The sequence below is a fragment of the Trachypithecus francoisi genome, unplaced genomic scaffold (assembly GCF_009764315.1).
Source record: "Trachypithecus francoisi isolate TF-2019V2 unplaced genomic scaffold, Tfra_2.0 Lachesis_group5, whole genome shotgun sequence".
NCBI classification, from domain to species: Eukaryota; Metazoa; Chordata; class Mammalia; order Primates; family Cercopithecidae; genus Trachypithecus; species Trachypithecus francoisi.
The window spans coordinates 67,195,464-67,212,127 of NW_022681470.1; the positions used below are offsets into that span (position 1 = coordinate 67,195,464).

Genomic DNA, 16,664 nt, shown 5'->3' on the forward strand with positions numbered 1-16,664 from the left:
AATGAAAAGAAATCCGGGGGCTAAAATATGCTAAGGACGATAATTCTAATCTGGTGTTTGGTTTGGTTTGCAACTCATCTTTATTGTGATTTACTTACCTAATCCAAATAAACATGGCATAACAGTATATCTCTCTTGCAAAATACTATAAAAATTTTATTATTGATTACAGGGCTGTGACTCCCAAATGAGTGTATCAGAAATGTCGTGTAGTGAAAGTACATCCTCATGTCAGTCTCTTGAACACGGCTCAGTTCCAGAAATTCTTATTGGCCTGCTTTATAATGCCACAACTGGAAGACTATCAGCAGAAGTGATAAAAGGCAGCCACTTCAAAAATTTGGCAGCAAATAGACCACCCAGTGAGTGAAAAATAACTTTTTAAATTCTAATGTTTTCTTTACTTTTGGGACTCTCAGTACTAGGGACTTCAATCCTATCATTTAGTCTTAACCAATCAAAATGAAATGGTGTAATCATCAGCTAATCTGTTTCATGTTTTCTATTTCCAGTCATTTGGGAAGTAGAAAAATTTGAAATTCAAAATATTAATAGTAAGGTGACAGAACTTTTAATTTTTCATGGTGTCTGCAAAATAAATTATCTCTATCATCTTTTAATGCCAAAAAAGGTTACAGGGCCTTTAAAAGTGAGTAATGTTCACAAATATGAACAGGAATGTGTATAGCTATTGTTAACTGAAGAATAATGTGTTTTCTATCTGCATGCAGTACTATGAACTATTTTATTTACTTCTGTATTTTCCTTCTTTCTCCCTTAACAATTTAAGAAGAAACTATTACTTCACATTTTTTCTCCTTTAAAATTATAACCCAGTACTGCCAGTAGAGACTTTTTGTAGATGGAATGGGCTTTGCTCTTACCAGGACAAACAGAATAAGGAACAGTTTGCAGTTTACCCTGGATGCTAAGAAAGGAAAGCTAGATGGCATACCTCTGCCCTGACTGTATGCATGTTATACCTGTTACTGTTCTCTCTCCAGATCTCTCTCCCAGTTCAATAGGGCCAGGGTAGGTTATGGGAGGATAGTGAAATTGTCACCCAGTATACCTCTAAAATGTTGGTACCTGTAAGAGGTAAACTGGGAAAGTGGCAACTTTTTTTTTTTTTTCTTTTTGGGAGACAGAGTTCTGTTCTTGTCGCCCAGGCTGGAGTGCGATGGCACGATCTCGGCTCACTGCAACCTCCGCCTCCCAGGTTCAAGCGGTTCTCCTGCCTCAGCCTCCTGAGTAGCTGGGACTCCAGGCACCTACCACCACACCCAGCTATTATTTTGTATTTTTAGTAGAGACGGGTTTCACCATGTTGATCAAGCAGATCTCAAGCTCCTGACCTCAGGTGATCCATCTGCCTCGGCCTCCCAAAGTGCTGGGATTACAGGCATGAGCCACCGCACCTGTTCCAGCTTGTTTATACTTAGCTAAAATCAAAGCTGTTAATGCTGTAAACTAAAAACTTGAAAAGAAATCTGAAATAATAATGCCACCTTAAATTTTATTAAAAGAATTCTCACAGACTTACTTAATGCCATGTTTTATTCCAAGAAGCAAGTAATTAGTATAGGAGTAGGGCCAGGAACAGTATCTCATGCCTGTAATTCCAACACTTTAGGAGTCTGAGGCAGGAGGATCACTTGAGCCCAGGATTTCAAGACTAGCCTGGGCAACAAAGTGAGACCCTGACTCTACAAAAAATTAAAAAATTAGCCAGGCGTGGGGGCTTGAGCCTGTAGTGCCAGCTACTCAGGATGGTGAGGTGGAAGGAACGCTTGAGCCTGGGAGATCAAGGCTGCAGTGAGCCAAGATTGCACCACTGCACTCCAGACTGGGCGACAGAGCAAGACCCTGTCTTAAACAACAAAAAAAAATTGGCCAGGTGCGGTGGCTCACGCCTATAATCGCAGCACTTTGGGAGGCCGAGGCAGGCAGATCATGAGGTTAGGAGATCGAGACCATCTTAGCCAACATGGTGAAACCCCGCCTCTACTAAAATACAAAAAATTAGCTGGGCATGGTGGTGCATGCCTGTAATCCCAGTTACTTGGGAGGCTAAGGCAGGAGAATCGCTTGAACCCAGGTGGTGGAGGTTGCAGTGAGCTGAGATCGCGCCACTGCATTCCAGCCTGGTGACAGAGCAAGACTCCATCTAAAAAAATAATAATAATTAATTAATTAATTAAAATTTTAAAAATAAAGGAGTAACTTTTTTACCCTTGAATTAAATTAACTCTTTCTAGTTGTCATAAAAATTATTTATTCAATGGAAGTAAAAAGTTACTATAATATATTATAATACTGGAAAACAATTTTGGAAATAATATTGGAAAGCTTGCTTTGTACATATATCATAGAAGGTATCTATCCCTGAATTAAAAGTCTGAAGGCTTAAATTCATATTGCTACCCTTGGACAGTTGATCTCACTCCCTTAAGTCTGTTTATTTGTAGGTAAAATTAAGGTCGTGTATCTCACAGGGTAATTGTGAGACTCAAATCAGATAAAGGTGCATAAAAGAAGGGTGGAATTATTATTGTCCCCTTTCTCATTTCAGAAGGAGAAATTGGGAAAAAAGAAGCAATTTCTAGAATAAACAGATGTGGTAGTGTGACTTGATCATCTTCATTAGTATACACTTAGAATGCAAACTCAAAAGGCCTGGAGGATAACTGAAATAAGTAAAACTCATAGGTGAAAGATGGGGAGATGGTGAGGCCTGTGACAAACACGAGAGTGCACACCCTGCCAGAAGACTTTGAGATTCACAGATTGTTAGCACTGTACTGGATAAATAGAACATTGTTTAGGGTCACATTGAGCCCCCAGTTATCAATTTGCCACTTGTGCTTTAACTAATAATTTACTACATTTTTTCACAAATATTTAGCTGGAGACACTAAAAAATAGAATGAAATGATACGTTTGCCTTTCTATCCTTACTGTAGTCACTCTGATAGAAACAGAGCAACAAGGATCACAACTAAAAGGGAGGTCTGGCCAAGTGCAGGGATGGGTAATAAACAGATGACAAAAGATTAACATCTGCAAGATAGAGTCAATGTTTCAGGTTACAGAGTAGGTTACAGCAATTGCCATTATTTTACCATTAGACCTTCAGTATAAGGATAATTCATGGTGTTAGGTGGGAGGTAACTAGAAAGTAAGTATTAGTCAATTTAAAGCCATTTTATGAAAGTGGAATATTTATAAAGTAAAAGATAAAATAGTTTTAACAGTTTGTCCTAAACAGTATATATTATATAAGATTATAGCCCCTCATATATACCTAGGTTATAAGCTTTGAACTATGTTATAGACTGAATAATCCCCATTTTTCCAAAGAAAGAGCAATATTCAAGAGCAAAAATTTCAATAGTCCTATTTTGTTTTGCATAATTAATTTATATATATTGGGAGTAGTGAAAGTATTTGAAATATTAAATTGACAAATTTTAAATTTAGCAATAATAAACATAATAATTCTGATGATCCTTATAATTACTCTTATTCAGTCTTTTATAGTTTGATAATGTGCATGATTCTATGTTCAATGTGCTTTAGACCAAGAGGATATCATTAAAAATATGTCCCCCTTTAAAAAAGTGTAATTTTTGTTTAAGATTACACAATAACCTTAAAAATTCTCATCCCGTGCGGTGGCTCAAGCCTGTAATCCCAGCACTTTGGGAGGCCGAGGCCGGCGGATCACAAGGTCAGGAGATCGAGACCATCTTGGCTAACATGGTGAAACCCCGTCTCTACTAAAAATACAAAAAAAAATTAGCCAGGCGTGGTGGCGGGCACCTGTAGTCCCAGCTACTCGGAGGCTGAGGCGGGAAAATGGCATGAACCCAGGAGGCGGAGCTTGCAGTGAGCCGAGATCGCGCCACTGCACTCCAGCCTGGGCGACACAGCCAGACTCCCCGTCTCAAAAAAAAAAAAAAAATCTCATCCCATGAAATTTACCCAACATCCCTTTTGTTCAGTCCTCTATCTGAATTAAAATGCTGAAGTTTTGTGTTCTTCCACTCCAGTGAACAGTGTTTCCTCTTTAATTCTAACCTTTGACCCTCTTTCACCCAACGATTGACATCTGGTCATTATTTCTTTTACTGCTTTCCACCCCCTGTTGTCAGATGGACTGTTCTGTTGTCTAAAACACTTGATAGGTGGACAGGTTTATATAATCCGAGGTGAGTTCCTGTAAAGGCTAATTGGATGTTGTCTTTTCATGCAAAACCAAAATACCCTAAAACTTGCCAGCAGTGAAGCTGTCCACCATGTTGGTTTCCAAAACAATGCACATTTATTATCTGTGGTACTTTAAATAAAACTAACTTAGAATTTATCTCTGATTATGGATGATGGTATTCAGAGCATATATGAAATAAGCAAAACTTTTTAAAATAAAGATTTTTATTTTTTCATTCGTTTGTACTTTGATTCATACAACAGAAATAGATATTTCCTGATAAATATTGTAATTTTCTTTAAAATTAATTGAAATTTTGATATGAAGTACACATGATGGATCACCATGCTGAAGATCATTTGCATGAGTCTAAAAAACTTGAAAACACGGTCTTATAAAGAGAGGATTTGTCTCCCAAATCAGGCAATGAACTGTTACATTTCACTTCGTACACTAAACATCACGTCAATTTTTTTTGTAATTCATAAAAATAGTTCAGATATCATTCTTAAAATTTTACATTAAATTTGTGCCAAAAAAAATCCTATTGTATTTTAACTATCCTGAAAGCACATTAAATGTACTCTTGCATGAAACCAGGCAAAAGTTTTACTTGGTTTGCTAAACTTTGAACCCTTAATGCATTTGGCTTCATTTTTGCCCTTAAATGTTTTTAAAGTATATTTAAAAACCACATCCATGCAGAGATTTTTTTTGACATTTCATCCTAAGCTGTTTTGATGTCATCTTTGCATTCTTGTCTTCTTCTTTTCCTCTTCACCATTTGCCTTCATTTCTATTTGTTTGTTTATTCTTATTCTCTGAAAACAGTGGAATGCTTTACAGTGTTGTGGCTAATTGAGCTTGCTAAGTGTTTATTAATGCTATGATGTCCTGCTTAGTGAAGCTAAATGGGAAGGGGAATGGGCAGGGGAGGGTAGTGGGAGGTCAAGGATAGGGTGGGAGGGTGGAGGAAGGATTATGAGGTATACCTTTAAATTCTAACTATTACATAGAAATAGTAAGGTTAAGATATTATTACTCCCAAAATATCTTTGGCCTACTTAGCATTCTCTGTATTTGTCACATATTATAAGCATCTATATCAAAATGGAATTGGTTGAATTTCCATTAAACATGGTATACACCATATCCTTATAAAGTATAAATACTTAATTTTCTTAACCTATAAGAAAATTGTTTTGAGTTTGTTTCAAATGATATTTGTGATATGTTGTTTTTTTCTTCTTTAGATACATATGTTAAGTTAACTCTACTGAATTCCATGGGTCAAGAGATGTCCAAATGCAAGACATCCATTCGCAGAGGGCAGCCAAATCCAGTATACAAGGAAACTTTTGTTTTTCAAGTGGCCCTATTTCAGCTTTCTGATGTGACACTCATACTGTCTGTGTATAACAAACGCAGCATGAAAAGAAAAGAGATGATAGGCTGGATTTCTTTAGGTCTAAACAGCTCTGGAGAAGAAGAACTGAATCACTGGACTGAAATGAAAGAGTCAAAAGGACAGCAAGTATGTAGATGGCATGCGTTGCTAGAGTCATGATGGATAGAATAAGCAAACAGTTATCATCCAAGGCAGCATATTTCCAATTCCAACATTATTGTTTCTACCAAGTCACCATTAGAAGAACTGTTCTTTGAAGAATCATATTCAACCTTCTATCAAAATGCTTTAAGTTTTATGGAAAGAACATCTCATACTGACATAAATGAAGAAAATATGTGTATCTAGTAGAGCTTGTTTGGGAAACTGAGAAACATACATTATCATTGCTAAACTAACAGCCCTCCAGAAATGTCATAAGATGTTTTTTGTTTGAAGTTAATTTTAATTTAGCAAAAGAGCCAGTCATTTTGTGAAAAATCAAAATTATAAGTGATTTTAAAAACCAGAATTTTAGTTGCAATGCAATTTTAATATCACCCTACATATTATTTATAAAACATAGTTTGACTGGCCAGTCCCTGGTGTTTGTAACGTTCTTTAATATGAAAAAGTAGTTCTCCAACTCTATCATAAGTCATATCTAATGGTGAAGGGTTTCAGTCACACTGAAAATTGTTTTATTTCAGACATGTTCCCTTTGTGCACTTAGTTTCATTGTGCCTCACTTCCTCTCAATAGCACTAAATCTAAGTGCAAACAAGTATTCATTTTCATACAGGAATTTTTTTAATATGTTATTTTTTTAAAAGCTCATTTTTCATTTGCCTCCGCTTTTGCCTGATCCAAAGAGACCAAGTCACTGTACTGGTCCCTTGCAAGTCTTCTAGACAGGTTGTACTGTAGAACTACGTAACTTTCTGTTGAAAGCACTTCCTGTATTCTTGTATTCCAATGTAGGAAGCTAATAGAGCAGGACTTTACTTTAAAATTTCTTTCAGTGATTGACTCTTCAGAATTGCAGTAGTGTGAAAATACATTTTTTACAAACTGAAAATACAGTAGATAAGCTGTTGAAAATGGAAAACAATTCAATTTTAATTTTCTGCTCTGAGTATTTAGTAACCAACACTGCATAAAGCAGGTAGCATCCAAAATAAGAAACTGTTCTCTCTCTAAATCTTCACTCTTACTTCAATTTATATTTGTGATATAAAGACTATCCAGTTCTCAGTTTGAATTGGAACATCATGTTAAAAACAGTTATGAGATTCCTTATGAAGTTTCTAGTAACTTGTGACTAGACTTTATGAAATTTACAGATAAAGTTCTTCAACGTGATGTCATCTTGTGCCTTTCATGTAAGTTAAATTTGCTCATACAGCTTGAAAGTTGTATTTGCAAAATTAAGCCTTCAATTTTTATAAATGTAAAGATTCCTCAGAACAGTGTCGCAACATCTTTATTTCCTCTGAAGTATGTAAAAGTTGTATAATGTGCTAATTGTTTTAATGTCAAGGCACTTTCATTTGTTTTTATATTTAGGAACTCTAATCAGGAATATTAGAAGCTGTTTTCTTTTTAATTTTACTTCTTACCTAATATATCATTTTATGCATTTACTTTATTGGCGTATGTTTTATATATATTAAAAATAGTTTCTTTTTTCTCCTTTTCATTTCTAGTTAAAATAGACAAAAACCTACTATTTGCCAGTTCCTAAAAAGCAGTATATCATTGCTTCTAGTCCCAACTAAGTACTATATATTATTGTAAACTAGAACTTGTTATTACCATAATAACAAAACAATGCATAGATATTACTTCAGCTTGGCTGTACTGAAAGGCCTTAAAAGAAATCCAAAAAGACCGTGAACTTCTGTAATTTTTAGTTTAAAAAATGGCAGCTCTATGCATTCATGCACATGAATTGTAAGAAAAAATACAAATGCTATATTGGATGACATGAGGTTTGAGAATGTTGTTACAGGGCTGCATTAAAGGGAAAAATCCATCTTTTATTGTTATATCAATGAGCTTTTTCCAGGATTTTTTAAATAAATGAGTAAGAGTTGGAACCTGAATCAAATGGCAAAATATCTCATTTAAGTATTTTCAGCAACAGTATGAAAAAAGACTTGAAGAGGGGATGTAGATTTCACTGAGAAATTGGACTTAGGCATTTGAAGCTACAGTGATCTTTTTTGACTTTGAAACAACTGACTACATTGCTAACAACTGTTATCTTCCTAATAAAAAGAGTTATCAGTCTTATTTGTAACTGTAACAGAGCTTAGTGAAACACATTAGTAAGACCAGCTTGGTGCTTTCACTCTTAGAAAAAGACCTAACTAATTGTTATTTGTTAAATCTACCTGTTTTCAGACTATTCCCAGAATTGTGTGTGTGAGATTTGATACATCCCTAGGGATTTATCTGGTATAAGTATCAAATCCTTCATGGCCTAAAAATTAATAAAGAGTTTTTTAATATTTCTGGAAAGACCCTACCTCCACCCCAGCTGCCAAGTCCTCAAAGATTATAAATTATCTATATGACGTGTGTATCTGTATACACACGTGCACTTACATACAACATAAATATGTATATGTATATTCATTTGTAAAGGCAAAGGTGCCCTGGCTTTTTCAGATAACTGAACAGAGAAACATTTCATAAGTTTAGGATTATTTTTCTCCTCTGTGTATTTACTAGATACTGTATTTGGTTTGGGTGCTTTCTGCTGCTGTTCTCCTTTACACACAGCAAAATATACATTTGTTTCTGTAGATTGACACAACTATAGTAATTACTCCCAAAAAGTTGTCTATTCTTCTAGAAAAGGATTAAATAAGGCTCAGGGGACCCACTTCACTCTACTGAATCTAATGTACGAGACAGTACGACTGCTTTTTTGTGTGCTTAAATTTGCATGAAAGCTTAATAGCAAAATCTTCTATCTCAGTAATTATAGCAAATAGGGACCCACTGGAAGGGAGCAGGTGTTGGCTCAGAAACCTGAAAAAGACAACCCGCTTTCATATTCTTTTAAAATCCCCTAAGTTTTCTAATAAAATGGTATAGTCCAAATATGACAATTGACCAGCATTTATGGGAGCCTCTAAACCTGGAGTTATGGGGTTTATTTGTCTCCCAAATGAGCTGCAAAAGATAGTTATTGCTGCCCAGTAAACAAAATGTACGTCAAATCAGTAAAGACTTTGTTTAATATAATATTGCCTTATCTTTCAGAAGCTTTCTTCTGTATTCTTGTGTCTTCAGAACAATCCACATTTTGTTTGAAATCCATTTGCATATTATCTTACTAGTGAATTCTCAATAACGTTGTATTTGCTGACAAGAGTAATAAATTGGATCACAATTAAAAGAAAGAAAACCCAATGAGAAAATATCTAAACTACCTGATTAATATGCACATGTTTAAATGTAGGGCCTGGTAAGGCAGTTTCATCCAACCTAGTGAAGATGCCCAGGGCTGTTTGTTAAATGATTTGCTTGATACCGTCATCATTTTCATTTCACTTATCAAGTGAATCAGTAGCATAATCAGTAATTGCAAATTAAGATAGTACCAATAGGGGAAAGGGGTAAAAGAATTGAGAGTGTTTGTCAATATGAAGATGAGTGGGGATACTGAATGATATCATAGTCTTCCCAATGGAAGAAAAAGTAGGCTATGGGAGATGTAAATTTTTGATGGAGTAAGAACAGTAGTCACCAACAAATATTTTTCAAGATCCCTATCCAGATATGAATAGAAAGGACACAAATTCATTTGCATAAAATTGCCATTTGCCTACATAGACTAGACAATTCATAGATTTTTCACAGTGACAGTTATTATATTATGTATATAGTTATTTTAGTTATCAGTAACTTCACCTTGATAGTTTTTATTTCTAATTTTTTTTCCATTCACTGTCCCCAGTTCATCTGTGGCCTACATTCAAGGTAGCTGTCGCTATTATTATTACTAACCAAACAATATTGAATACAAGTTTAAGCATGCTGCAAAGCATTTTCTAACGTTAATTTTAAAACATCGTCTCTGCCTTCCAAAGTGATGGTAACAGCTATAATTTTCTAAGATCTAGCACAATAATTTATTATTTGCTTGATTCTCCAAACAATACTATGAGGTAAGTAATGTTATCAACATTTTATTGATAAAGACACTGCACCATGAAGAGGTTAAGCAGACTTTCCCAAGGTCATTCAGTAAGTAAGTAAAGAACTGGGATTGGAACCCAGATGTAAATTACTCTAAGACCCATGCTATGCATGTTGCATCTGCCTCCCTGTTTAAAAAAAAAAAAAAAAAAAAACTACTTAGGACATTGTATTTATCAATAATCCCACTCACCTTGATTGAGTGGCAGAACTAAGGGGGAAGAAACAGCTGGGGAAAGAGAAAAGACAAAGAAGAAAAGATCAGACTTTTTTTCTTCTCAGGACACAAATGGTGGTACTTTTGTGTCATTTTGTAGATGACTTTGATTTGCAGAGATTTGGAATTGATTTATCCTGCCAGTTTAGCCTGTCTTCTGAAAGCATATTAATCAGTTCTGCTCCTTGACCACTTTTGGGAATCCAAGGTGTTTTAATTGTTACATGACCCCCTTACTACTCTATGAAGGGCATAACCTGTGTCTAGCCCATATCTCACTCATATCAGTGTGAGACAAAAGATTTGTCTTCCTCTGCCCTCTCATTGCAATTTATTTATGTTTCTTTTATTCTCAATTTTATTAAGATTTGTCAGGAATTATAGCTAGTTTTTTATTACATATGTCTCTCTTTCCCCCTAGGTAAGTAGTCAATGCCTTGTTAGTATCTTTCTGTACCCCTTTGCTCATAGTAGGCAGACAATAAATATTGAACTAAATTCCCTGTGGAAGAAACCAGTCACACTATTACTTGAGTCTTAGTTTTTATGAATCTTGTGTTATGCATGGATTTATTTATCCCTTCAGTTAGTATATATTTAAGAGTACTAGATATGTGCCATGTGTTGTTCCAAGTGCTACAGATGCAGAGATAGTAAATTGGTCAAAGCCTTTGCCCTCGTGGGGCCTACATTTGAAGGTAGGAAGATGGCCACAGAATGGATAATTTCAGTCTAGTATAATGAAGCATTAAGATAGAGGCATGCATAGAGTACCATGGGATTTAGTAGAAGAGTGCAACATGGAATTCAAAAAAATCTTCCTGGAGAAGATAATCCCTGAGTTGGGTCTTAAAGAACAAATACATGTTAGACTCCCATCAAACTTGAGGATACATGTTCTTTCCAAGAACAAAATGTAAAATAATGATTTCTAAACTATAGTATCCTTAAGAATTATTTTGAAAATTTAACTTGGGCAAGGCGTGGTGGCTTACGCCTGTAATCCCAACACTTTGGGAGGCTGAGATAGGTGGATTACTTGAGCTCAGGAGTTTAAGACCAGCCTGGGCAACATAGCGAAACCCCATCTCTACCAAAAATTTAAAAATTAGCTGAGTGTGGTGGTGCATGCCTGTGGCCCCAGCTACTCAGGAGGCTTAGGTGGGAAAATCGCTGGAGCCTGGCAAGTCAAGGCTGGAGTGAGCCAAGATAGTGCCACTGCACTTCAGCCTGGGTGACAGAGCAAGACCTTGTAGAAAGGAAGGAAGAAAGGAGGGAGAGAGGGAGGAAGGGAGGAGGAGAAGGGAAGGAAGGAGGAGAACGGAAAGTATGAAGGAGAAGGGAAAGCAGGGAGGAAAATTTAACTTGTATTCCAAACCTCCACCTCCAGAGATTCTACTTCATTTGGCCTGGAAGGGAGCCCAATAATCTACATTTTATTAAGCTCTCCAGGAAATTCTGTCTGAGATCTATTGATATAGAATATTAAGTGTATTACATAGCATTATTCATGAAATGTTTCAGTGCCTGTAGATCAGACCTTTAAGTGTGATAGTGATAGTAAGAAGCAGATTAAGACTTGGATTGATGTTATTCATCTTTTTCTTGTGCTTCCTTACAAAGGAAAATATTTAATGAAAAAAATTAATATTTAATAATGAGTTTCTGTACATTCACATTCAACATACATTTTTCAAAGTGTTTCTTGGTATAATAAATATGTTGATTTTATGGCTTCCAAAAATTCCTTTCCATTATTGTTCAAATATTTCCTTCTAAGTTATCTTTACAATGATGGATATAAAGCAAAGAATGGGGAGGTATTTAGTAATTTCTCTATCAGTATTGTAAATGAAATAAGACTGACCTTTGAGTAAATGTATAGTAACAGCCATAGGTGCTGGCATTTTTGCATTCTTGTATACAGTAAGATTTCTTGCTTCCCTTTATCATCATCTAAATGACTTCATTGTCATCACACTCATCAGATGAACTGCAGTACTGGATTCTTCTCTAAAAGCTGTGTTTCTGTGACGGCTGCTCTAAACTCTAGTTCCTTGATTGTTTTGTTCTTAGGATCCTTTGTTTCGAATAGCAAGTTAATACAGCAGCCTCAGGACCTTCTCCTTCTCTCAAAATGAATGCTGTGGATAAGGTACATCTGTGTTTCCATTTCCCCTCATTTCAAATGTAGCCATATTTTCTTCTCTGATGTAATATTTTGTGTGAATACATTTTACATTTTGAAGTTTTATTTTCCCCCACAAAGATCTGTGGTTATCCCACTGAAAAATGAGCTTATTTGAATATGGGAAATAATGTTGTCATTGAATTAGGCTGTTTTGTGACTGCAGATGTATCACTGTGTTTGATTTGGTGATAGCTTGAGGTCTAGTTAATATAATCTTGAGGTAATCAGCTTGATAGACTGGAATTACTAGTTTATTATCAAAAAATGAATGTAAAAATATTGCTCTTTTCTCTCCTTGTTTAGACTAGTATGTGCCTTTTTTAAAATATTCCCTTTCTTCTTCCCTGCCTTTTTTCCCACTCTTATTCATGTACACTCAAACTAGATACCATAGTTAGTTCATCAAAGCTGAATAATACCTATCAAAAAGTGGTACCCTGACTTTTTTCTCTTAATCACCTGTACTGGACTGTAGGGAAGACCAGATAGGCTTTCTTGGGGACTACAGAAAGAGCAAAGCGTAATACTCTTTAATCATAGCATGTTTGTTGTTGCTGTTTCAGTGGTGGTTGTGAGGTTGTTGTATACTTACCTTGAATAGTGTGAAGTACCCTAAAATTATGTTGTGTGGGCTGGGAGCAGGAAGGAAACTGATTCTTCGTCTAACAAAAGTTTGGCATAACTTTATTGTAAAATTTCAACTGCTTATGACATGAAAATTTCTAATTAATTATAAGAACAAAGTCACTGCGGTGGCGATAGTTGTGCAAGATGTTTGACATTATTTCTATGTCAGTTTGATAGTCTGTGTTATAAACTGTCTTATTAGGACTCTTCTTCCCCCTCTTCTTTATTATTCTGATTATCAGTAAATCCAGTTTGTACTGTTAGACTTTTGAGTTTGTCTTTTAAATATCCAAGACTATTACTATTTTAAAAAGAAAAACCATAGCATCTTTATGTTTAAAAATATATATGATGATGTGTTTAAAATGAATTAATAGATAAAATATAACACTCCATTATATACTGAAAAAATAATTTTTCAAACTTTGTTTATATATTCCATTATTGCTAGCAGTTCATATTAAATATGACTATTTTGTTTAATGAGAAAATAGGAATTTTTCCTTATCTCTGAGACTTACTGCTTCTCTTTGCCATTCACATCTGGTTGAAGGTGGGTGGTTGTGAACTTCTTAACGTCACTTCATTTGTCAGTTTCTGGATGTGCCAACCTCCTCCTGACGGTTTAATTTTCGGTAATAATCAAACCATTTATTCCCTCAGGGGTTGGTCATCATAGTGATTCCTGTTCTTAACCCCCATTAGTGTGAATGGAAGTAATCCATAAGCACCAATAGGCGAAAAGGCCCATAAAGGATCAGTATCCCAGAACCCTGAAATAGGACGGCCACTTCAGTACCCAAATGTCATTGCAATTCTAATGGAGTAGAAGCCAGCTTCTTGAAGTGAGGATTTGAGATCATTATATCATATTCTCTCCTTTTGGTCTCCTCCCTTCTCCCTCTAGCTTGCACATTCTTTTTATTTTAAATTTTACAGGAAGACTTCTTTTAAAAACCTGGTTTTTAAAATTTCACATGTTGCTTTAACCAGGCGATTTCCCAAACCAGAAAACTGAAGTACATACCATGGAGTCATAAGAAGTTTGGGGGCTTTTTTTGTTTTGTTTTTGGTTTTGGTTTTTTTGGGTTTTTTTGTGGCTTTTCTTTTGTAGTGTGGGGAGTGGGGAGAAGGAAAAGGGAGGAATCGTGCTTGTTTTGGTTTTGGGAAGTCTTTTTGGATAAATATTGGGAATATTTATAGTATTCTGTAATTATGTGACATTTGTTGTGTGAGGGGAAACCAGAGTAGCTGTTGCACATAAATTGACTCTCTTAATATTTAAACATATTTAAACAGTTGTTTGAAGCAGAGCTAGAAATTAATGGTGATACTTCTAACAGCATTTTGATGTTATAAATATTACTTTAAGTTTATCAAGAGAAAAATTCCAGTAGTAGCTTGCATTATAAAATTAATTGATTTATTATGTTTCTGTATAATTTTATTGAGATTGCTTTTGTTTTTGTGGTGAATATAATATAGTGGCAACAATTTTGAGGAATCTTTAAAGCTGTTTGGAAGAGATGGCCAAACTTTGGCTAGATTTTTACTAGAATTTTGAAATAAGAAAGTGTATAAATATGTTTTCAGTTAAATTAGTCTTGAGGAAGAACAGTTATTATATGAGTTTTAAGGGTCTTGATAAATGTTGGGACCTATTCTAAAACTCATGAGGTTCCTCACTGATCAATACTCTTGCATTGTATTTCATTTCTCAAAATAATGAAATTATTATGGAAAAGCTCAATTAGTGAAATCTTTTATTCAATATTCCCTTACTCTTCTTTCTTCCTTCCTTCTTTCTTTCCTTGCCTGTCTCCCTCCTTCCTTCCTAGTTCTTTCATTTTTTGAGGCAAGAAGCTTCCTTAATAATATAGTTTCTACAGAGCTTTCTTACTTATTTTTCTAATAATGGATATAACAGTGTGATAAAGTTTAAATGCTCCGTGAGCAAAACTCTTATCAAACAACTGAAGAAATGCACTGCTATTAACCTTTTCCTTGGTCTTGAATTGTCTCCAGCATATTTGCTAGCGACTCTAAACCATTAATGGATCTTATTAATATAAACAAGTGTCTGTGTGGTTATCGACAGTGTTGTATTATTGTCACATTTATTTACATTTTTGGTGAAAAATATAAACAGATGCGTGTGTGAAGCAGTCTGTTTTATAGAGAGCATATATGTAATCATTTTCATGTAATTGGAAATGTGCTGTGTGTTGCATTTTATTCTCATGTCAACTTTTCTACTATGTATACACCGATTGTCTCGGTGCCTTTTTCCTTTTGTATAATTGTATTACATACAGAAATTGCTGACCTCTGTGAAAACAGTGTAAAAAAATGTTAAAATTATTATTCCAATGAGATTTTAATGGCAGTTTAATTTTCCAGAGAATAAATTTTGTGTGGGTTAAAAGTTATTTTTCTTCACCTTTATGTAAGAAATCTGTTCACATTTTAGTACTCACATGGAATGGGTAAACATCTGACTTCATTGATGATGATACATAAACATCAGTCCTAATTCTTGTCATTGACAAATGTTAATATGACTGTTACACAAAATAAAATAATGTCAATTACATAAGGAAATATCGAATGGATATATGTACATGTTGTTTAGATCTTGGGTTTGAAAGGAATCTCATCTAAATGCACTATAAAATACTGTTCTCAAAAGGTTTGGGTCATATTATTTTCTTTAACTGTAAGTCAAATCTGGCTTCCAAAGAAAATAGACTTACAAATTCAAACATTTAAAAATATTCTCCTTTAAAGTTCATATAAATCACAAATAAACTAAATAGCTTTAAAATGGTCTCACTATCTTCAGCTGGAATATGAACTGTTATCTAGTTTGTTCTTTCACTTAATGTGAATTTGTTGTCATTCTTATCAGTATTGCTATCCTGTTTAACAAAATAGTTTTCTCTTTGCCAATAGTAGTTTGTTGATTTTTCATTCTTTTTCATTAGATAGTTGTATTGTTTCCCAAAGACCTTGAGTTTAGATATTTTTCATATTTCATTACCTTGTCCATTTTACTTCCAGCAACAAAGATTTATAACAACAGACTTAACAAGTACTATTTTGCATATGAAAAAGAATTTAAACGTTTGGTGCTCTAAAACTGAAAGAAATTAAAGTTGCTGCATCATCTAATCTCTGATTGTCTCTGAATCCTCAGTTCCATAAATTATCCAGAGCCTTTTTTAACGTTTTTAAAGAGGGGAACGCCAGTGCCCAATTGGTCTGGTTGAGTTTTTTTTCTTTCCTTTTTGTAAAGTCGTCTCTACTGAAATATAATGAAAACATGAACCACATCTTCTGCTCAGAATAAATGGATTCATAATGTAATCTTCAAACTATAATTTAAGGAATTTGTATTTCTTCCCAGTACTCACTGCTGAATTCCTCCCCCACTCTCAAATGTTTTGAGGTTCTATTATTAAGACATTTAAGCTGGGCACAGTGGCTCATGCCTGTAATCCCAGCACTTTGGGAGACTGAGACGCGGATCACGAGGTCAGGAGTTCAAGATCAGCCTGGCCAACATGGTGAAACTCCATCTCTACTAAAAATAAAAATATTAGCTGGCTGTGGTGGTGTGTGTCTGTAATCCCAGCTATTCTGGAGGCTGAGGCAGGAGAATCGCTTGAACCTGGCAGACGGAGGTTGCAGTGAGCCGAGATCACGCCACTGCACTGCAGCCTGGGTGACAAAGCAAGACTCTGTCTGAGGGAAAAAAAAAAAAAAAAAAAAGACATTTAAGGTTAAGCCAAAAGTAACAGATTTGCTTGAGTGTTGACAA

At 34.9% G+C, this 16,664-nt stretch overlaps 1 protein-coding gene across 3 annotated transcripts in view; it reads left to right on the forward strand.

Moving 5' to 3' along the window:
• The window catches only part of SYT14 (synaptotagmin 14), a 227,062-nt gene extending 211,047 nt beyond the window's left edge, over nucleotides 1–16,015 (forward strand). Inside the window, exons 7-9 of one of the 3 annotated variants that reach the window (XM_033197018.1) lie at nucleotides 173–362; nucleotides 4,155–4,211; nucleotides 5,464–7,289. In XM_033197018.1, coding sequence (XP_033052909.1) covers nucleotides 173–362; nucleotides 4,155–4,211; nucleotides 5,464–5,777 — 561 coding nt within the window. In that variant the 3' untranslated portion in view covers nucleotides 5,778–7,289. Of the gene's footprint in view, nucleotides 1–172; nucleotides 363–4,154; nucleotides 4,212–5,463 lie in introns of all 3 variants that reach the window. The other 2 variants (XM_033197016.1, XM_033197017.1) reach the window with 2 other exon arrangements.
• The last annotated feature ends 649 nt before the right edge of the window (nucleotides 16,016–16,664 follow it).